Here is a 23,509-nt window from a genome sequence, read left to right as displayed (position 1 = left end):
TAAGCAAGTGCCAGGACCTTCAGTCAGTCTCAAGTACTGCCCATTAGATCACTTTCACTAACAAGCTACGTGCTTGATGGAAAATATCTGTATATAGTTAAGGGAATATGAATAAAAGGAGATAGTTATTGATATTAGCCATTTCATTTGGAAGTTTTTACTGGTTCATTTCCTCAGAGCATGAGCTAAGAATAACCCTGAAGATCTCAGGTTGATGAAATGGCTCAGTGGGTAAAAGTGCTTATGCAAGCTTGGCTATCTGAGTTCAGTTGTCAGGACATGCACTGGTGGAAGAGAGAGCTCACTCAAGAAAGTTGTCCTCTGATCTCCACACAGTTGTGGCATGGGTGCCTTGTGCTCCCTCACATTATTCATACACATGCACACAATAATAATAAAATGTACTGAGCATGATAGCATATGGCTGTAATCCCACAACACGTGAAACAGGCAGGTGGACTAAGGCTTGCCTGGGCCACACAGTGATTAAGAATGTATAAGCAAAAACAGGCGGTTCTCTGTAAGTTTGAGGCCAGCCTGGTCTACAGATCAAGTGCCAGGATAGGCTCCAAAATTATACAGAGAAACCCTGTCTCTAAAAAACAAAAACAAAAAAATCTGTTAAGGACTGGAAAGATGGCTCAGCTGTTAAGAGTGCTTTCTGTGCAGTCATGAGGACAGGCATTTAGATCTCAATACTCATGTAATAAATAAGTCAGGTAGCCTGGACATACCTATAAATACAGCTCTGAGGGATCCAATGGCCTCTTTAGACATTGGGCATCATATACATACAGATACACAATCACAAATAATAATAAAAATAAGTCTAAGAGAAAATGAAAAACCATTTCATCTACTTTCCCAGTTGCTCAAAAGGCTTAGGAAGACTACTTAAGTCTAGGATTTGGGGGCCTTCCTGGGCAACATCTCAAATAAATAACCAATCAATACAGCACTTAGGAGGCAAAGGCGATTGGATCTCTGAGTTGAAGCTTAGCCTGATCTGTATAATGAGTTCTAGGCTAGTCAGGGCCACAAAGTGAGATCCGGCCTCTAAAATAAGTAGACAGACAGACAGACAAAGTATCACCTTGGTGAAAAGGGTACATGATCAGTAACCTAAAATTTCTTTGGCCTTAACAAAAGCTCTAAGGTAGAACACTTTGACTACAGCATCGACGTGGTTAGAAAAACAAAAATAAGTACTTAAACTTTGAACATTCCCACATAAAAAACAAGGGTCTGGGAGTGTGGGTATAGTAGCATGGGCCTGTAATCCCAGCACTTGGTTGGCTGAGGCTGGAAAAATCACAGTTCAAGGCCAGCCTGCTAAGATTATATCTTTAAAGAGATAGAATGAGAATGTGGGAAGGCCATATAAACTATTAAAATGAAAGTAAAATAAATATATAGCTCTCTTAAAAAAAAATCTGGGTTTTGCCGGGCGGTGGTGGCCCATGCCTTTAATCCCAGCACTCGGGAGGCAGAGGCAGGCGGATCTCTGTGAGTTCGAGGCCGGGCTGGACCGACAGCCTCCAAAACAATACAGAGAAACCCTGTCTCAGTAAAACCAAAAAAAAAAAAAAATCTCAGTTTTAATTTCTATATTCTCATCTTGTACTTGATAGTCTGAAACTAAAAACTCTAGTATCAAGCTTTGTGTGGCAGTTCCTACCTGTAATATTTGTAACTTGGAAGTAAGCCAGGAGATTGCCCATGAGTTTAAAGTCAACCTAGAGTACAGAATAAGATCCTGTCTCAAAAAACAAAACAACAAAAACCAATTACACACACACTCACTCACTCACACTCACACACTTTCACACACACACACAACATACTGCAGTGATGGGATGGCTCAGTGGGTTGAGCCGCACCATCTATCAACGTCGGTAACTTAAGTTTCTTGTGTCCCCATTACACTGCTCACTTGAGAGGATAGAACTGACTTCCCCAAGTTGTCCTCTGACCACCACATGTGGCAGCTCATAACTGTCTGTAACTCCAAGATCTGAAACCCTCACACAGACATACATGCAGGCAAAACACCAATACACATAAAATAAGTAATAATAATTAAAAAAAAAACAACCTAACCCTCCTTTGACACAGGGCATTAAAGGAAAAAAGGGGAAAAGGAAAAAGCCTATTCTAAGTTGTACCTGTTTCTAGTCTCACATTCTGTTTTCTGTTTGGCTGGTTTTTTGTTGTTGGTGGTTTTTTTTTAGACAGGGTTTCTCTGTATAGCCTATCCTTGCACTCACTCTGTAGACCAGACTGACCTTGAACTCACAGAGATCCCCGCCTGCCTCCCAAGTGCTGGGACTAAAGGCGTGCACAACCAAAGCCTGTCTGTTTTCTGTTTTTTTTTTCCCTGCCTTTTTTACCCTCACATTAATTAGCTTTTAGGGATCTGAAAAGGCCAAGTCCAGAACTCTGACTCTTCATGTTATAAATAGGTACTGATCAGTTTAACACTTGCCTAGCTTGTGCTAGACCCTAGGACCAATTCCCAGCAGTGAAGAAACAGGAATTACTCTGCCAGTAAAGTCTCTTTTATGGCCTGACATGGTGACACACACCTTTAAGCCTGGTCTCCAGTGTGAATTCCAGGACAGCCAGGGATACATAGATAAATCTTGTCTTGAAATACTTTTTAAACAATTCTTTTATGTAATATAGCATGTTCTGAATTCAAAATGTTCTAAGACGTGAAAAACACCTGTAAACTAACTTGTGTTTTGTTAAACATTAAGCCATTGCAGCTTTGTGGTTAGACATCTTTTGGTGTCATGGTCATAGATTCCTATTAATGCTGAGTTGGGAGTGCACCTTGCCCTTTGTTCTTTTAAATTGTGTGTACTGTCATAGATGAATGGATGCTTTCTTGATAAGGGAGCTGCATGGCAGCAATCTTTACTTTCCCAATGAACACTGATTAATTCTTGTTAAATCAATAAGATTTATTAATAACAAAGGTTTTTTTTCCACTTGGTCCTGGAGAATTTAACAGTATGAGTTTTTCAAATTTTTCGTATTTGGCTATCTTTGTTCTTTTGGTTTTATAAAATACATATAAGTAAAATGTATTAACTGTGTCACTAACAAGTATAAAAACAATGAGCTTTTGAACCTGGTATAGGGGATACATGCATATGACCCCAATACATAAAGAGCTGGAGAGATGACTCAGTGGTTAAGAGCGCTGGCTGCTCTTATGGAGGAACTAGGTTTGGCTCCCAGCACCTGTACTAGTTAGCTCACAACTATCATACCAGCTCCAGGAGATTTGTTGTCCTTTGCTGGTCTCTGTGGGCACTGCATGCATGTATGTTCACAGACATACATACAGGCAAAACACCCATACACATAAAATAAACATAAGTCTTAAAAATAAAATCCAGCACTCAGGAGGCTGAGGTAGGAGGAGCATCATGAGTTCAAGACTATATAGTGAGGCTCTGTCTCAAAAAACTGGAGAATGGCTGAAAGTAGAGCTCAGTTGGTAGAGTGTTTGCCCAGCTGAAGATCTGGGTGTGTACCCCCAGTTCTCCTGAACCTCATAAGCGAGGCATGGCAGCATGTCCTCAGGAGGTAAAGGCAGGAGGATCAGAGTTCAAGATCATCTTGGAGGTTGTCCTGGAACTCAACTCTGCAGACCAGACTGGCCTGGCCTCGAACTCAGAGAGATCTACCTGCCTCTGCCTCCCAAGTGCTGGGATTAAAGGCATGCACCACCAATTCCCAGCTCTAGTCTTTTTTTTTTTTGAGACAGGGTTTCTCTTTGTTTCCCAGGCTGTTGTGGAACTTACTCTGTAGACCTTACTGGCCTCAAACTCAAAGGGATCATCAGCCTGCCTCTGCCTGCTTGCTGAGATTAAAGGCGTGTGCCACTATTTCTGGCCACAATCTCATTTTTAAACAGAGAATGTGGATTTATTAGAGGAAAGTGAGTAGGAACTCCCTCCCCATAATGACATTAGAGAGCCACCTAGCGAGGAATGCCCTATAATTTCATTTTTAAGAAGTTATACCATGGCCGGGCATTGATGGCGGCCGCCTTTAATCCCAGCACTCGGGAGGCAGAGGCAGGCGGATCTCTGTGAGTTCGAGGCCAGGCTGGACCGACAGCCTCCAAAACAATACAGAGAAACCCTGTCTTGAAAAACCAAAAAAAAAAAAAAAAGAAGTTATACCATAATAAAAACAGAATAGCTGGGCAGTGGTGGCATGTGCCTTTAATCCCAGCAGTCAGGAAGCAGACAGGTGGATCTCTGTGAGGTTGAGGCCAGCCTGATCTACAGAGTGATTGCCAGGACAGCCAAGGCTACACAGAGAAACCCTATTTCCAGCCACACTCCCCCAAATTTTTTCACAAATTTTATTCATTTTAATTTATTCTTGGGATAGTCCATCTGGCTTCCTAAAGTTTTTTATGATCAGTTAATGAAAAAGATAATCAGAATATTGTTTACCCTAGAAGTGATTTGGTACTGATGTGTGCATCTACTTTGTATAGAGACAAGGTCTTACCTCCAGTCTAGCTTGGATTGACTTCCAGCTTCCTGAGTGCTGAGATTATGGGTTGCTGATTTATTTATATTGCATTAAGAACTGACAGATAAGAATCATGGTAAGAAAGAATTATAAAATGTAGACTGCACATAGAGTGTCAAATTTAGGAAGTTACTGTATTTCTATTAGTTTATTGGTGGCTATTTTTATTTTAAAATTTCAATTTAGAAATCTGCTTGGTTTTAGTAAAGACTGTTGGAAACCTTTGTCTTAAGCTCGTACATGACGTGAAAAACCCATGTTTCCATAGGTTCTGCACTTCCCTTACAGAATCCACCTCTGCCTACCACTTTTCAGCCAGGAGCTCCTCCTGGGCCCCCTCCAGCTGGAGGCCCACCTCCCCAGAAAGCACCTCCTAGGGCTGCTGCATTCCCACCTTCACGGAATTCGACTGTCAACCAGGAAGGTAAGCAAATGGAAGGCAAAGCCGCTGCTCAGTCTCAGCTCAGGATTGGAAGGAAGATGTGAACTGCATCCCGAGCTTTAGAAGCCTGTTTCTAGATACATTGGAATTAGAATATTGTATCATCCTTCTTCAATCTCCAGGAAAAAAAAGATTCCTTTTTCCTAAAGCCTGCATTTAAGTTATTTGAAACATTGGTGTATTTGGCACATACCTGTAATCCCAGCATCTAGGAGTCTAATTTGGAGGCTAGCCTATGCTGCATGATATCTCATCTCAACAAGCAAAGTTTTAAAAACTTGCATTTTTTTTCATTTATTCCATTTTATTTGTGTTTGTTTTGTGGTGCTGAGCATCAAATCTAGGATCTTGTGCGTGCTAGGCAAATACTCTACTGTTGTGTTGCAGCTAGCCAGCAACTTCCTTTAAACTCTCTCTCTCTCTCTCTCTCTCTCTCTCTCTCTCTCTCTCTCTCTCTCTCTCTCTCTCTCTCTCTCTCTCTCTCTCTCTACACACACACACACACACCTTCTAATATGCTATGTGTTTTGCCTGCATGTATGTCTACACCACATGTATGCCTGGTGCCCAGGTGGGCTAGAAGTCCATCGAGGTCTTTGGAACTGGAGTTATAAGGCAGATGTGAGCCAACATGTGGGTTCTGGGAATTGGACCTTAGTCATCTGGAAGAGTAACCAGAGCTCTTAACCACTGAACCATCTCCAGTCCAGCAGCTGTCTTTAATTTGTTGATCTTTTTATGTGCTAAGCTGGGAATTGAATCCAGGAATTTATGTGTGCTAAGCAATCATTCAACCACTAAGATATATTCTTTTTTTTCAATAAAAATTAAAACAATTTTTATTTCTAAATACATGTTTATGTGTGTGGGTATATGCACATGAGTTCAGGAGCCACAAGAAGCCAGAAGAAGGCATAGATGTCAAATACCCCAGAGCTGAAGTTATTGGAGGTTGTTAGCTACTTGACACAGATGCTGGTAATGAACTTGGATCTTCTGCAAGAACAGTACATGGTCTTAACCAGTGAACGATCTCTCCAGGCACTGAGGAACTCCCCCTCCCCAATTTTACTATTGGCCTTTCTCCTGCCAGTATTTAAATTTTTATTTTCACATTTGAGCTTTTAAAAAATGACAACTTAAGGTACATATTTAGAGGGTGGAGTGTGATGGTTTGATAGATATAATATGTGATGATCCATCTAGACAGAATAATTAGGGTATCTGTCATCTCAAGTATATGTCATTCCTTTTCTCAAGACAGGTTTTTTTCTTGTGTAGCTTTGTAGACCAGGCTCTGTGTGTGTGTGTGTGTGTGTGTGTGTGTGTGTGTGTGTGTGTGTGTGTGTACACATGCAAGAGTCAGAGTACAATTTATAGAAGTTGGTCCACTCCTTCTAGCATATGGTTTCATTCCTTCACACCTTTCTGGTGATCAACTCAGTTCATCTACATGCTTGATGGCAGGCACCTTTAAACATTTATTGTTATAGCCTTATTGTTGTAGTTGGGCAGTGGTGGTGCACCCCTTTAATCCCAGAATTTGGGAGATAGAGGCAGGAGGATCTCAGTGAGCTTGAGGTCAGCCTAGTCTACAGAGCTAGTTCTAGAACAACCAAGGCTACACAGAGAAACCCTTTTTTGAAAAACCAACAAACAAAAAGATTTGTTATTCTTTCTCAGTATGTGTCTGTGTGTGGGTATGTGCACATGTGTGCAGTGCCCTCAGACACAAGAACCAGATCCCTGTGGAATTACAGATGTTTGTGAGCTACCTGATGTAGATTCTGGGAACCTGCTTCAGGTCTTCTAGAAAAGCAATAAGTGCTTAAACCACTGAGCCATCTCTCTAACCAGATTTTGTTGTTTGTGGTGGTTTTGTTTTTGAGATAGGGGTTTGCAATGTAGCCTTGGCATGGAACTCACCATGTAAACCAGGCTAGCCTCAAACTTACTGAGGTCTACCTGCATCTGCCCTCCCAGTGCTAGGATTAAAGGCATGCACCACAGTGCCTGGCAACATCTAACACTTGATAGGCTGGGATTTAAATTATTATTAAGGGTTTCTAAATTTTTAGATTAGTTCATTTTGTAGAGAAACTATGGATTTGTTTGTTTGTTTTGTTTTTTGAGACAGGGTTTCTCTGTATTGTTTTGGAGTCTGTCCTGGCACTCGCTGTGTAGACCAGTCTGGCCTTGAACTCACAGAGATCTGCCTGCCTTTGCCTCCTGAGTGCTGGGACTAAAGGTGTGGGCCACCAACGCCCGGTTGCAGTCATTCTGACTTAAATCTTGTTGATGGATTTTCTTTTTAGGTATTATATCAAATGCCAATAATGGACCTATGGTGGCTCATAGTACTTATGATGAAATTGAAGGAGGAGGCTTCTTGGGTGAGATGCTTATGAACATTTTTCTTTCTTCTCTGATTATAGAAGTAATATGTGTTCATTGAAGGAAACTAAGAGAAAAAAGTTTATGTTATATATATATATGTACCCACAGTTATTTTTTTACTTCCAGGCATACTAAATTGGAACTTTGGACTTTATGTGTGCATTTTAATCAATTATATATACATGTTTAAATTCATGTACCTAAGCCCCTAAATTGCATTTAGGATGAATTTGTTAAAGTTTTTTAAATGAAATTTAGCCTGAATATGAAATTTATTATATGATATGGATGTAAATGAACTATGCTGAACTTATTTGCTTATGTGTTTATGGCTGTAGTCTATTGATTGATCTTGCTGTTATTTGTTACTAATGATTGTTTCTTTGTAAGTTGATAAATGAAACTATAATTCAAAAGAATTGATGTTAAATTTTCACAATTAATGGATCATTATTGATCTTGCTATTACTAATGATTGTTTCTTTGTAAGTTGATAAATGAAACTATAATTCAAAAGAATTGATGTTTAATTTTCATAATTTAATGGCTCATTATGGTGTATTATGTATTCTGGAATTTAAAATAGAACTTAAAAGTTACCTTGTTTCTAGCAACACCACAGCTTATTAATCAGAACCCCAAAACGAGCCGAAGTGTGGGATATGCATACCCCTCCCTACCACCTGGCTACCAGAACACAGCGCCACCTAGTTCAGCTGGAATGCCACCCTCCTCCCGGAATTACCCAAGTGGCCCCCAGGCCTTTACTCAGGTAAACCCCCTTTTTAAAAATATTTTTTTAACATTTTGGTTCAAGATATGTGTGTGTGTGTGTATTTCTAAATATATATATATATTTTAAAGGTACAATGAACATTTTATAGTCATTTAGAATAAAAATGAATATTTCATAAGGCTTGTTTTTAAGATTTATTTTATTATTATTATTTTGGTTTTACGAGACAGGGTTTCTCTGTATTGTTTTGGAGGCAGTCGGACCAGCCCGGCCTCGAACTCACAGAGATTGCCTGCCTCTGCCTCCCTAGTGCTGGGATTAAAGGAAGATTTATTTTTATTTATTATGGATACAGTGTTCTGCCTGCACGTCAGAAGAGGACACCAGATCTCATTATAAATGTTTGTGAGCTACTGTGTGGGTGCTGGGAATTAAAGTTAGGACCTCTGGAAGAGCAGCCAGTGCTTCCAGACCCATTTCATAAGACTTTTGTACTTGTTTGCTTCTCTAGAACCTCAGCGTGGCCAGAGTTTAGATGATGCTCTTCTACCCAAGCCCTATACACCTACAAAGGTTATTCACTTTGAAACTGTCTGTAGACTCCCGTAGGTGCTAATCATTTAACTGCAAGCATGAGTGGATTAAGTCTACATCCAGAGGGTCTAAGGATTGTCAATCTTCTTCAAGAAAGGAACATGCTTCCCTCGACACCTTTGCAACCTCCAGTTCCAAATTTGCACGAAGACATCCAGAAACTCAACTGTAACCCAGAGTAAGGCTTCAAATATCGTTTCTTATGACAGTATCTATGTTTAAGTTTTTTAATGTGCTTTTTAGGTGTTATGAATAAGCTGTACAGGTAGACTATATATCTTAAGATAGGACTGTTATTACTTTCCTGAGACCTGTGTGTTCTAAATAACACTTTGGACTTTCTTACTGTTTCTCTGAAGCCTCCTCCCAGCCCTGTGGTTTCTTGTCCACCATGAGCCTGACCTCTAAACCAGCTTAAACAGCATGGCAGCTTGTAAGAGTTGCAGCTTGACGCCCAGCTAACTAGCAAATACCAGACCAACCGTGGCTACATAGCAAGATCCTTTCTCAAAATAAAATAATCAGCCCCTCCTCAAAAAAGAAAAGAAAAGTAAAAGAATGCTTACTATGCTGGGCATTGGTGGCGCATGCCTTTAGTCCCAGCGCTTGGGAGGCAGAGGCTGGTGAATCTCTACAGAGCTAGTTCCAGGACAGGCTCCTGAAACTCACTATGTAGACCAGGCTAGTCTCAAACTCATAGAGTTCTTGCCTGCCTCTGCCTTAGTGTTGGGATTAAAGGCTTGCGCCACCATGCCCAGCCTGGCCTCAAACTTTATTCTCCTTGATTTAGCCTCCCAGATTCTAAGACATTATGCTCAACTCTTTAGTCCCTAAATCATTTAAATGTATGTAATAAAGACTCATAAATTATGAAATTTGTTATTTTGACATAATATTTTTAAAAGCTTTAGTAAACTGCTCTTCAAAACCCTTTGACCTTGTGTGCTAGTGTGCACATGTGGTCCTAGCTATTTGGTCAAGTGACATACAAGGACCACTTGAGCCTAGGAGTACAAGACCAGCTTAGGTGGCATACCAAAACCCATCAAAAACAATAAATATATTAACTAATGAATTAATTAAAGAATAAAGTTTTTGTTTGAGGATTTGAGTCACCACCTACTGATTCCAAGGTAATAATTAGTTATTACTTTTGTTTTGGTTTTGGTTTTTTAAGACAGGGTTTCTCTGTGGCTTTGGAGGCTGTCCTGGAACTAGCTCTTGTAGACCAGGCTGGTTTTGAACTCACAGAGCTCCACCTGCCTCTGCCTCCCGAGTGCTGGGATTAAAGGCGTATGTCACCAATGCCTGGCTAGTCCAGACTATTTTACATAGAAGCCAGATGAGACTATTCTTTATGAATAGTAGGTCTTTGATTTAATTTTCTATTTTAGTTTCTTGAGATATGGTCTCACTGTGGCCCAAGCTGACTTCAAAAATGTAATCCTAGTGCCTCAGCTTCCTGGGACCTGGATTCATTATGTGTGGCATATATGGCAATTTAAATATTTAAAAAATATAAAATTTAAGGTCTATGATTCATTTGTAATCTGATCTAAGATTAAAGTATGCGCTTTTTTATTTCATTTAATAAATAATGATAACAGCAGTTGACATGTGCATTTTCTCCCCCAACAGGTTATTTCGATGCACGCTGACTAACATCCCTCAGACTCAGGCCTTACTGAATAAAGCCAAGCTTCCTTTGGGGCTGCTGCTCCACCCTTTTAAAGATCTAGTGGTATGCTTCTTTAGAGGAAGTAAATGTTTTGTGGATATTATTTAAGTGGTGAAGTGTTTCTGCAATAGTGTAAGAATGAATATAAAGTCTGTTATGTGGCAGAGTTATTTTCATTTTTAATTTCTAACTCAAACAACAATTTATTACAATTTAAGAACAAGGTAAGAGAAGTATTGTTGAAAAACCCAAGGGATGCTATATAGATGGACATAAACAATAACAACAAAAATTGTACCCAGGCGTGGTGGTGCACACTTGCAATTACAACATTCAGGGAACTAAGACAGGAGGATTTTAAGTTTAAGGCAAGTCTGAGCTACATACTTAGACACTTTAAGAAAAAATAATTTCTTTATTCATATTTTATGTGCATTGATGCTTTGCCTGCACATATGTCTGTGTAAGGATGTCAGGTCTTGGAGTCGCAGACTGCTGTTAGAACTCTGGGAGAGTTCTCTGGAAGAGTGATCAGGAATCTTTTTTCCTTTTTTTTTTTTTTTTTTTTTTGGTTTTTCAAGACAGGGTTTCTCTGTAGCTTTGGAAGCTGTCCTGGAACTCGCTCTGTAGACCAGGCTGGTCTCGAACTCACAGAGATCCGCCTGTCTCTGCCTCCCGAGTGCTGGGATTAAAGGTGTGTGCCACCACCACTGAGCCGTCTTTCTAATCCCTGAGACACTTCTTTAAAAATAGGCAAAAAAAAAAAAAAAAGAACTATTCTATTTAACTAAATTGTAAATTACCATTAAAATAGTTTACCCTAGCTTTCCCACTTTGCTGCTTTTGGAGTAAAGTCAATTGCTCTAAGAAGTTGCTGCCCATACGTAAATAAAATAAAATAGAAGTTGTTATAAAATCTAAAAAAGCTTTACATCACTTTTGTCCTAATTCTCTGGGATCAAACATGTTCTCATTCTCTTGAGAATCACCATGTGGTTGGTGGGATTTATTGTCTGATTGGTTGATTAATTGTGGTTGTATTGGGGATTATAATAAAAAATGCTGGACAGGTGCTGCACACCTAAGTTAGACTATGCAACCCCTTTATTGATTTTTGTTTGTTTGTTTGATTAAAGATTCTGTTTTGTGCTCTTATGTAGCTCAGACTGGCCTTGAACTGATAAGAATCCTTCTGTCTTGGCCTTTGGAATGCTAGAATTATAAGTATGGGCCACAAGATTTGGCTTCCCTTACTGAGTTGAGGGTTTTGTTTTGTTTTATATGAAGACTGAGAAATTTTGTTTTTTATTTTGTTATTACTGTGTATGTATGATATAGATATGTGAGTTTGAATGCTTGCAGGTGGAGGTCAGAAACATTTTATGAGTCAGTTCTCACCTTCCAAACTTAATTGAGACAGTCTATCTTGTTTGTGCTGTGCTGTGAACTCTGGGCTAGCTGGCCTAAGGATTTCTGGGTGGTTCTCCTGTCTCCACCTCCCATACCACAGTAGAATTGTTGGGATTACAGATACTTGCCACACCATCCAGTTTTTGACATGGGCTTTGGGGATCAAACTCAGGGCATCAGGCTTGTACTACAAAATGCTTTTACCCACTAGTTGATAAGCTTAATACCATTTAACTTTGTAATAGTTATAAGAGAATTAAGGTCTCTTAATATAAAGTCAGACTATGCAACAGTTTCACTCTTCATTGTTTTAGAATATACTTTCTCCTCTGAGAGCTGAGACAGAAAGATTACTTGGGTCCAGGAGTTTGAAACTAATCTGGGCAACATGGTGAGACCTGTCTGATACATTTTATTGTGGAGGCCACACAATGTCTTGCTAGTTATTTGGAAGGGATAGATTAATGTCTTCTTGTTCAACTTAACGAACATTGCCTTTAACAACTTTGCTTTTTTTTTTTCTCCAGCAATTGCCTGTAGTCACCTCCAGTACAATTGTGAGATGCCGTTCATGCAGGACTTACATCAACCCTTTTGTCAACTTTCTTGATCAAAGAAGATGGAAATGTAACTTATGTTATCGAGTCAATGATGGTATGCATTTTTGAAACATTGTCTTAAAAAACTTACTTAGTCAGATGGTGGTGGTACCTGTGAGTTCAAGGCTGGCCTGTTCTACAGAGTGAGATCCAGGACAGCCATGGCTACACAGAAAAACCCCATCTCAAAAAAGCAACAACAAAAAATTTGTTTTAATTTGTGTGTGTGTGTGTGTGTGTGTGTGTGTGTGTGTGTGTGTAGGCATCTGATCCCTCTGCAGCTGGAGTTCCAGGTGATTGTGAACTGCCTGATGTGGGTGTTGGGAACTGAATTGGGATCCTCCGCAAAAGTAGTATACACTCTTAATGATGAGCTGTTTCTCCAGCCCTTTGAAACACTTTCTAATTTTTACTTGCAATGTAGAGAAAAGCAGGTAATAAAAAAATAGGAAATGACAAGAGTTGAGCTTGGTGGTTCACCTCTTTAATCCCAGTACTCAGAGGGTAGAGGCAGGTAGAGCCTGGTCTATATAGAGAGAGAGCCTGTCTTGAGAGAGACAGAGACAGCACAAGGACCTCTAATTCTAACCACTAGGGAGTCTGAGCAGGATGGTAGCCCAGCTCAAGAAAAACAGCCTTTAGCTGAGAAGTGATGGGGCACACCTTCAATTCCAGCAGTCAGGAAGCAGAGGCAGGCGGATCTCTGTGAGTTTGAGACCAGCCTGGTCTACAGAGCAAGTTCCAGAACAGCCAGGGCTACACAGAGAAAAACCCTGTCTTGAAAAAAAGAAAAACAGCCCTTTTATTTACTTGATCTACAGATAATCAGTCTTAGTTCAGATGGTTACTGTTACCTTTTTTATGCCTTTATACATAAAAATAAGTATTTTCAGGTAGAAAAGAGATAATTTTGAGACAATATTTTACATTTATCATTTTGAGACTGTAAGTGGAATAGTTCACAGTATTATGTAAGTTTTTTTTTTTTTTTTTTTTTTTTTTTTTTTGGTTTTTTGAGACAGGGTTTCTCTGTGGCTTTGGAGGCTGTCCTGGAACTCGCTTGTTAGTCCAGGCTGGTCTCAAATTCACAGAGATTCGCCTGCCTCTGCCTCCCGAGTGCTGGGATTAAAGGCGTGCGCCACCAACGCCCGGCTTTTGTTTTGTTTTATTTGGGACAGTTTCTCACGTGTCCCTGGCTAGTCTGAAATCACTGTGCAGCTAAGGATGCCTTGAACTTCTGGTCCTCTTTCCTCTTCCTACTGAGTGCTAGGATTACAGGTATATGCTGCCATACCCAGTTTATGTAGTGCTGGAGATTGCACTCTGCCCACTAAGCTGTCTTCAGCCATAAATACTTTGTTTTGAAATTAATTTGTACAATTTTCCCCCAAGGGTAAAAGAAAGTACGTCCATACGTGCCAGTTGCCTTATTCCCTCACTGGTTTTGGACAGAGTGGGGCAGTACTAGGTTAGTTGATCAGTAACTGAAGAAGAGGCGTGCTCTCTCAGTAACTACTTCATAATTTATATTTGAAGAGTATCATATTACCAACGGCACTCTGTTAGAATTCTTAGCACTTGGGAGACAGAGGCAGCGGGTTATCCCTGAACTATACAGGAGAGTTCAAAGCCAACCTGGGCAGACCTTGACTACTCAGAGAGAGAGAGAGAGACAAAGGGGAGAGAGAGAGAGAGAGAGAGAGAGAAGAGGACAAGAGAGGAAAAGATTAAATATATTTTTGGAAGAAATTTAATTAAGAGTTGAGACTATAGCTGAGTGTGGTGTCACAAACCTGTAACCTGAACCCTTGAAGAGGCTAAAGACTGGCCTGGGCTACAAAGCAAAACCAAGTATATTCTCTACTTTATAAAAATTCAGGAGAAAATATATAGTGTTTAATTCCTAATCTTTTGTTGTTGTTTTTTGTCTGTTTTGTTTTTTTTTTTTTTTTGACACAGGGTTTCTCTATGTAGCCATGACTGTCCTGGAACTCGCTATGTAGACTAGGTTGACCTCGAAATGGGATTTTGTTTTGTTTTGTTTTGTTTTTACGAGACAGGGTTTCTCTGTATTGTTTCGGAGGCTATCGGTCTAGCCTGGCCTCGAACTCACAGAGATCCGCCTGCCTCTGCCTCCGGAGTGCTAGGATTAAAGGCCTGCACCACCACCACTGGCCATCACCTTTAAAATCTTGAGTATATGTTCAGTAATGCACAAATGAAGTTGTGATAAAAGCTGTAGCCTCCTAGCCAAGTGGTAGTGGTGCAGGCCTTTAATCCCAGCACCCAAGACGCAAGGGCAGGTCGATCTCTGTGAGTTCTAGGCCAGCCTGGTCTACAAATTGAGTGCCAGGACAGCCACAGAGACCCTGTCCAAGTTGTAGCCTCCTTCATGTGCCATTGAGCTGCTTAATAAACTATAGCTTACCCTTTGAGTACATAAAGATTTTAGATTGGTGCTGGTCGTTGTGACTCATTTGCTAATTTTTTAATCACGTTTATTTACTTTGTGTGTGTGTGGGGGGGTAGGAGACACATGCTACAACATGCACATGGAGATAAGAGGGCAGCTTGGCAGGAGTCAGTAACCTCTGTCCCCAGTGTGGGTTCTAGGGTCAAACTCAGGTTGTTGTTAAACTTGGCAGCAGCTACCCTGACCAGCTGTGTCATCTTGCTGGCCCTTTAATTTTTGAGACAGGGACTTACATACTACCCCAGGTTGGCCTGGTATTTATTTGCTAGGTAGCCTAGGCTGACACCTAATTTAGTGACCCCTCCCCCCCTCTGGCCTCAGTCTCTCACATGCTGGGATCATAGGCATGTATCACCTCACCCAGGCTAAAGATTTAAGCAATTCCTGGCAGGCTGGGTTTCAGTGACAGCTCTGAGCATAGTGAATAACAAGTTGAGGCAACTGGTGTTGTATAAAGGCAATTGGTATTAATGAAACCAGTCTTTATATCTTCTGTGTCAAAGGTTAATCTTTGTACAGTTGTGAGATTTAGGAAGACAAGTGACATTTAATGTAAGTCTGAGACTAGCCTGCTCTACAGGTGGAGTTTCAGGACAGCCAGGGCTATTACACAGAGGAACTCTGTCTCAAAAAAACAAACAACAACAAAAAGAATTTTGACAAGACATCAAGTGCTGGGGAAAGTCACAGTAACTACAGTTGTCAGCAAAGCCTCTTATAGCCATCTATTGTGGGAGGAGCTTAAATGGAGCCCCCTTTTTTTAATGGAGCCCCTTTTAAAAGTTAATTGTTACTTTATTTTTAGCTTGAATTAAATTAATTACAACATGTAAATTAAAATATACAAATGCATGGTATTGAGTTAATCCTTTTATCAATATATTGCTTGTATTGCACAGTTCCTGAAGAATTCATGTACAACCCTTTAACCAGAGTTTATGGAGAACCTCACAGAAGGCCTGAAGTTCAGAATGCTACTATTGAGTTTATGGCTCCTTCAGAATACATGGTAAGCATTCTTTCTTTTCTGGGTTTTTTTTTTTTTTTTTTTTTGAGATAGGATTTCCTGTGTAGCTTTGGAGCCTGTCCTGAAACTCACTCTGCAGACCAGGCTGGCCTTGAATTCGTAGAGATCCACCTGCCTCTGCCTCCCAAGTGCCGGGACTAAAGGCATGCGCCACCAACGCCTGGCATGGTAAGCATTCTTTTACTTTTCTTTTCTTTTTTTTGAGGAGGGGGGTATGCTGATTATTTTATTTTGAGAAAGGATCTTGCTATGTAGCCATGGTTGGCCTGGTATTTGCTAGTTAGCTGAGGCTAGCTTCAAAGTTCCCATAATTCTCCTACTTTAGGCTTCCAAATGATGTGATTATGGTTGTGAGCCATAACCCCAGCTATAATACTGAATTTTAAATAAAACAATATAATAACTTTTAACAAAATTCTGTTTTTAGCTGAGAAAGTATTTGTTCAACAAGTAGAAATGCTTGCTGTGCAAGCCTAGGACCTGAATCCCATTCCCGGAACCCACCCGAAGGTGCAAGGAGAAAACCAGATCCTGAAAGTTATCTTTTGACTTCCATTCATTTGCTATGATGTGCATATACCCACATGTGCACACATCATCACATATGTGCACATGCATGCACATACACACATGTAATTAGATTAAGATATTCAGAGAGTAAAGGTGTGTGAAGTTCCCCTTTAGTGGGTAAACGGATGTTTCTCTCCTGCCTACTGATTCCCAAATAACCATTCAGAGGCTTATATTAAATACAACTGCTTTGCTGATAGCTCAGGCTTATTATTAAGTAGTTCTCACATTTAAGTTAACCCATTTATATTAATCTATGTATTACCACGTGGCTTTACCTGCCCTCTAGCATCTTGCCTTCCCAGCAGCCAGCCTGGGTTTCCTTCACTCCACCTTTCTTCCCTTTCTTATTTTGTTTTTTCCGCCTAACCTTATCCTGCCTGCCTGTTGGTCAGTCAGCTCCTTACTAAACCAATCAGAGCATGATTTACACAGTTTACAGGAATATTCCACAGCATCAGTATCTTGTCTGTACCAGGCAATTTGTAATATACTATTAGGATTATATATATATATATATCAGTCAAATCAGACATGTGTTTTACAAATAATGCTGTGTAATCCAGGCACTTAAGAGGTAGAGGCAAGGGGGCTGGAGAGATGGCTCAGAGATTAAGAGCACTGGTTACTCTTCCAGAGGTCCTGAGTTTAATTCCAGCACCTACATGGTGGCTCACAACCATCTATAGTGGGATCTGATGTCCTCTTCTGGCATAAAATCTTAAAAAAAAAAAAAAAAAAAAAAAAAGAGGCAGGCAGGAGGATTAGAAGTTCAAGCCTGGGGCTGGAGAGATGGCTCAGAGGTTAAGAGCACCAACTGCTCTTCCAGAGGTCCTGAGTTCAATTCCCAGCAACCACATGGTGGCTCACAACCATCTGTAATGAGATCTGTGCCCTCTTCTGACCTTCAGGCATACAAGCAGACAGAACACTATATATATATAATAAATAAAATCTTTAAACAAACAAAAAAAGGTCAAGCCTGCCTTTTATGTGAGTTAGGCCAGTGTGGGCTATATAAAGTAATCTACAAAACAAAAAAGCTCCAGGGGCTGGAGATATGGTTTAGGGTTAAGAACTCTGACTGCTCTTACAAGAGGACCCAAGTTGTAATTCTGATTTCAGGAGATCTGAAGCCCTCTTCTGGTCTCTGTGTGCACTGCGTGTAAGCAGTACACATACATGTGTGCATGCTGGCATTCACACATACACATAAAATAAATAAATAAAACAAAGAGCCTAGGCCTCTTGATTTAGGTTCTCTTTCTTTTACTAAGTCTTAATTGCGTCTGAGAAAAAGGAATGTGAAAATGACACTAACATGTAATACCAGTCTTTATTTCTAGTTTATTATTGTAGTATGTATGTGTGTGTGTGTGTGTGTGTAATCATGTAAGACAGAGAGCATCCTCTAATCTCATTCCTCAGGTGTCATCTATCATGATTTTTGCTCTTTATTTGAACCAGGGTCTCATTATGTAGCTCTGACTGTCCTGGAACACTGGAGACCAGACTGGCCTTGAACTCATTGAGATCCACCTGCCTCTTTTTGAGACAAACTGGGATTTAGGGCATGCATTTCTAAGCCAACCCACCTTGATTTTTTTTGTTTGTTTGTTTTAAGATTTATTATTTTTTTAAAAAGATTTATTTATTTATTTATTATGAATACAACATCCTTCCTCCATGTATGTCTGCAGACCAGAAGAGGGCACCAGATCTCATTACAGATGGTTGTGAGGCACCATGTGGTTGCTGGGAATTGAACTCAGGACCTCTGGAAGAGCAGTCAGTGCTCTTAACCTCTGAGCCATCTCTCCAGCCCTATTATTTTATTTATTATGTATACAGTGTTCTGTATCCCTGCAGGCCAGAAGAGGGCACCAGATCTCATTACAGATGGTTGTGAGCCATCATATGGTTGCTGGGAATTGAACTCAGGACCTCTGGAAGAGCAGCCAGTGCTCTTTAGCTCTGAGCCATTTTTGGTGCCCTCTCATTGACCTGGGACTCACTGATTAGGGTGGGCTAGCTGGTTAGAGAGCCCAAGGGACCCTCCTGTCTCTGCTCGTTATACTGCTTACAACTCAAGCCAACACCCTAGATTCTTCACATGGGCTCTGGGGATCAAACTCGGGTTCTCTTGCATGTATGGCAAACACGTAAAGCGATCTGTCTCCCTATTTTGGAGTGTATATAGTATTTTGCACTTACATGTGAGGTTGAATCCATTTTATTATGTAATTTATGAGGGGTGGTCTGTTTTTTTTTTTTTTTTTTTTTTTTTTTTTGGTTTTTCCGAGACAGGGTTTTTCTGTATTGTTTTGGATGTTGTCCTGGAACTCACTCTGTAGACCAGGCTGGCCTCAAATTCACAGAAATCCACCTGCCTCTGCCTCCCAAATGCTGGGATTAAAGGCATGCGCCTGGCTTTTTTTTTTTTTTTAATTCTTTGAGTTGCTGAAGTGATTAGTAACAGTTCTCTGCACTTTGTCAAATTAAAGAGCTCAAGCATCTGCTCTCCCAGCCAAGTGTGGTGGCACATGCCTTTAATTCTAGCGCTTAGGAGGTAAAGGCATGTGGATCTCTGTGAGTTCAAGGCCAGCCTGTCTACAGAGTGAGTTCCAGTACAGCCAGGATTACATAGAGAAACACTTTCAAAAACAAAACAAAACAAAACAGATGATGGTGATGATGAAGAAATTTGCTCAATAGAAAAGTCAGTCAAACATAAGTACATACGTTATCAAATAATTATGAAGTAAGCCACCTTTGTTAGTACTGTCTTGACCAATATTGTAACATTAGGTGCTGCAGAGATGTCTCAGGGGTTAAAAACACTGGTAGACTTCCAGGAGACCCTGGTTTGATTCTCAGCACGTACATGAGAGCTGACACCCATCTGTACTACAGTTCCAGGGGATCCAACATTCCTTTCTGGCTTCCAGGCATCTGCACATGGTGCACAAGCGTGCAGGCAAAACACTCTACACATTAAAAAGAAAAGAAAAAGATGAGAGCGTGGCCAGTACTGCCAGAGCCCTCTGATTGCACACACTCTTTCCTGCGAGAGAGAGCGCTTCTGAACTGTGCACACACTTCCCTTACGTTTGAAATGGGTAGTGTCTTCAAAATGAGCCATCAGTTTGTTTCAAAGGTTCTTAATTATGTTCTAAAGGACCACTTAAATATGTCAGCTTAGGTCTTACTTAGAGCCTGTGGTAGATGGGAAGTGGTTCACTGCTGCCTCCACGCAGCCCTTTAATAGCGCTTGTTGTAGGTTTGCTGTATGGGACGCCAGCATGTAAATTTAAATGTAATTCGGTTGGATGTATTTAATTGAATCCTTTTTCCCTCTAGTTACGACCACCACAACCTCCAGTGTACCTCTTTGTGTTTGACGTATCTCACAACGCAATAGAAACTGGATACTTGAATTCGGTTTGCCAGAGTTTATTAGACAATCTGGATCTGTAAGTGTCTTAATTCAGCTTAATTTGAAAGAGACCGTATCTTCAAAATGAGCACTTAGTTTATTTTAAAGGTGCATAATGCTGTTCTAAAGGACCACTTAATGGGTTGGGTTAGCTTGGGTCTTAGAGTAAATGGGAAGAGGAGTCTGAGGAGGCCCCACCCCCCACGCCTGTCACCTTCAGCATGCTGCTGGTTTTGCTTCATGTAATCCTCTTTCATACACCTTTTCTACTTGACTGTTTTCAAGCAAGTCTCTGCCATCATATCATTTTACCTTTAAATACATCCAGGCTTTTTAAGTACAAGATCTTACTCTGTAGTCAAGATAGGCCTCAAATTCACTGTCCTTACACCTTCAGCTCTCTTCTTGTTTTGGCCTCTTGAGCGCTGGTATTATAGATGTGAGCTACTGTGCCTAGTCATGGTATGATTTTTTTTTTTTTTTTGGCTTTTTGAGACAGCGTTTCTATTGTTTTGGAGGCTGTTCTGGAACTTGCTCTATAGACCACACTGACCTCAAACTCACAGAGATCTGCCTGGCTCTGCCTCCCAAGTGCTGGTATTAAAGGCGTGTACCACTAATGCCTGGCTTGATTTGTAATTTATATATATGTATTTTTAATATTTTATTTATTTTTATATCCAGACCCCACAGTTTTCCCTCTCTCTCCTCTCAGCCAGCCTGTCTTCCCCCACCCACTTCTCCTCCATTCTCTTCAGAAAAGGGCAGGCCTGCCATGGATATGAACCAGCCATGCTATTATATCATTATATTGACACTAGGCACCTCCTCTCCTATTAAGGCTGGACAAGGAAACCCAATAGAAGGAAGGGTCCCCAAAGCAGACAGCAGGGTCAGAGACAGCCCCTGCTTCCACTCAGGCTCCCTGGTTGTCAGTTCAGTCTCTGTGAGCCCAGGTCAGTTGATTCTGTGGGTTTTCTTGTGTTGTCCATGACCCCTCTGGCCCCTCTGGCTCCTGTAATCCTTCCTCCCCTCTTGCATAGGATTCCCCGAATTCTACTAATGTTGAGCTGTGGGTCTCTGCATCTGTTTTCATCAGTTGCTGGATGAAGTCTCTGTGATGACAATTGGCCTAGGCACCAATCTATGAGAATAGCAGAGTATCGTTAGCAATCATTTCATGGACTTTCATGATGGGGACAGGTTTTCAAGACAGTGTTTCTCTGTTTAACATTCCTGACTGTCCTGAAAAATCACTCTGTAGACCAGGCTGACCTTGAACTCACAGAGATCTGCCTGCTTCTGCCTCCCAAATGCTGGGATTAAAGGCATGTGCTACCACCACCCAGCTTCACCCAGTTTAATGCATATGTTTTAAATGTTATGTACACAGGATAGAATTTATAAAAATTAGTGTGAACTTTTAATACAAGAAATGCATAGGCCAGATTTCATCGCAGCTCCTTCACATTGGCCAAAAGCGCATTCTTTCTCCTATCTGTATTTGTATCTCATGTTCTAGGCTGTATATTATGTGGTGACTGTGCGGCTGAGAAGGTACTTTAAGACACCCAGGCATGGAAAAGGCTGGAAGCTAGTTCCTTTCTCACTAATTTTGTTCCATATGTTGGGTCCTTTAAAGAAGATACTTTTGCTCCTTTTTGTTCTTATAGGCGTTAAATAAAATAAAAGGTTTATGTAATTGTTTTAAATAGATGCCGTAGTTATTTCATTTTAATTTCTTTTTTAAAGATTTTGTTTTTTTATGTGTGTATGAGTGGTTTGGTGGGTTTTTTTGTTTGTTGTTGTTTTGTTTTTGGAGGCTGTCATGGAACTAGCTCTTGTAGACCACACTAGTCTTGAACTCACAGAGATTCACCTGCCTCTGCCTCCCGAGTGCTAGGATTAAAGGAGTGTGCCACCAACGCCCGGTGTGTATGAGTGTTTTACTTGCATGTATTTATGTGTACCATATGTGTGCCAGGTACCAGAGGAGGTCAGAAAAGAACATTCAGTCCTCTTGAACTGAAGTTTCAGATGGTTGTGAGCTGCCATGTGGGTGCTGGGAATTGAATTGGGTCCTCTGCAAGATCAGCCAGTGCTCTTAACCACTGAGCCATCTCCAGCCCCTACAATGCATTTTAAAATGCTCTATCATTTTTTGAAGCGTTCTTTTTTCCTGTGTGCTAGAGACTGAACCCAGGGCCTTAACACCTGTCTGCCATGTTCTCAACCACTGAGCTAAATCCCCAGCCCCTGAAGCATTATTTAAAAATTAACTTGAAATTGAGCCCACTTTTGTACATATTTTCCAGGCTTTTAAAAAACTCACATATGCCAAGAAATTATAACTATATAGAAGCAGTTGATTTTAAATTGCTGTAGCATTACTGCCTTTTGTTGATTATTTGGTTTTTCACATAGGGAGGAGGTTATTTTCATAGCAGGTAAACATTGGCTGATGTAAATGCCTATTTATACTGGGTCACTTTCTATACTATTACATTGGCTACTTACCCATGACAATTAGCAGAGAGAGAGAGAGAGAGAGAGAGAGAGAGAGAGAGAGAGAGAGAGAGAGAGAGAGAGAGAGAGAGAGAGAGAGAGAGAATGAGAATGTGTGTGTGTGTGTGTGTGTGTGTGTGTGTGTGTGTGAACACTGATTAAAACTTCCTTGTGAATTTATTTCCAGGCTTCCTGGCAACACTAGGACAAAAATTGGCTTCATAACATTTGATAGCACTATTCATTTCTACAGTCTTCAAGAAGGTCTCTCCCAGCCTCAGATGCTAATAGTTTCAGATATTGATGGTAAGTGTTAGACACTTAAACTCACTGAATTGCCTGGAGAATTTTCCTGAGTGTTTGGTGAATCGGTATTGTGTGGCATGACTCTAGTAATGTAGAAAAAAAACTGTGTTTCAGAGCTCAAACCACTGGATAGGTCAGGCTGGCCTTAAACTTATATGACACCTTACCAGGCTGAAGGGAAGTCTTGGGTAGAAAAATATTAGATTGATGGAGTTGTCAGAATCTTTAAGTCCAGTCTCTTATTTTATCAGAGAGCAAAAGGGTTATGGAGAAGTGATTTCTGAGCAAGGGAACACAGACAAGTTGGTGTTAGAGTCTGTGAGATATGTAGCAGTGAAGAAGTTCCTGAGGACCATGGGTGGAGTCGTGCAGGTGAGTTCCTACCTGTGCCACACAGACAACAGAGGAACTTGAGTGTAGACTGGGAAGAAAAAGAGATACTGAAGCTCAAAAATAGGCCCTAGGGAAACAGTCAGTTAGTTTACGATTCCAAGGCTCAGTGAGGGAAAACTAGACATACTAAAGAACATGACTGTACTGTTTAAAGAATATTAAGTAGGTAGCACATGCCTGTGACCCCAGAGCTTGGAAGAAGGAGACAGGAGAATCACTTTAGTCTGAGGTCACCCTAGTCTGCATTGTGAGGGCCAGGGCAGCCAGGGAGAGATAGTGAGACCCTGTCTCAAAACAAACAAACAAACAAACAAAACCAGAAAAAAGTAAACTTGAGTTAAAAATATTTATTAAAAAAAAAGATCATGTGGGACACATCTTTA

At 40.6% G+C, this 23,509-nt stretch overlaps 1 protein-coding gene across 2 annotated transcripts in view; it reads left to right on the top strand.

The window, feature by feature from the left end:
* Sec24a (SEC24 homolog A, COPII coat complex component) overlaps positions 1–23,509 on the top strand; it is a 60,545-nt gene that overhangs the window by 11,192 nt on the left and 25,844 nt on the right. For both annotated transcript variants that reach the window (XM_040748579.1, XM_040748580.1), the window contains exons 3-11: positions 4,829–4,984; positions 7,318–7,395; positions 8,011–8,171; positions 8,735–8,907; positions 10,368–10,470; positions 12,345–12,471; positions 15,789–15,898; positions 19,847–19,959; positions 22,615–22,733. In XM_040748579.1, coding sequence (XP_040604513.1) covers positions 4,829–4,984; positions 7,318–7,395; positions 8,011–8,171; positions 8,735–8,907; positions 10,368–10,470; positions 12,345–12,471; positions 15,789–15,898; positions 19,847–19,959; positions 22,615–22,733 — 1,140 coding nt within the window. The remainder of the gene's footprint in view (positions 1–4,828; positions 4,985–7,317; positions 7,396–8,010; positions 8,172–8,734; positions 8,908–10,367; positions 10,471–12,344; positions 12,472–15,788; positions 15,899–19,846; positions 19,960–22,614; positions 22,734–23,509) is intronic.

The sequence above is a fragment of the Mesocricetus auratus genome, unplaced genomic scaffold, assembly GCF_017639785.1.
Source record: "Mesocricetus auratus isolate SY011 unplaced genomic scaffold, BCM_Maur_2.0 Super-Scaffold_100007, whole genome shotgun sequence".
NCBI lineage: Eukaryota > Metazoa > Chordata > Mammalia > Rodentia > Cricetidae > Mesocricetus > Mesocricetus auratus.
Note: the sequence above shows the minus strand (reverse complement) of the source record. Positions and strands in the feature narration are given on the sequence as shown.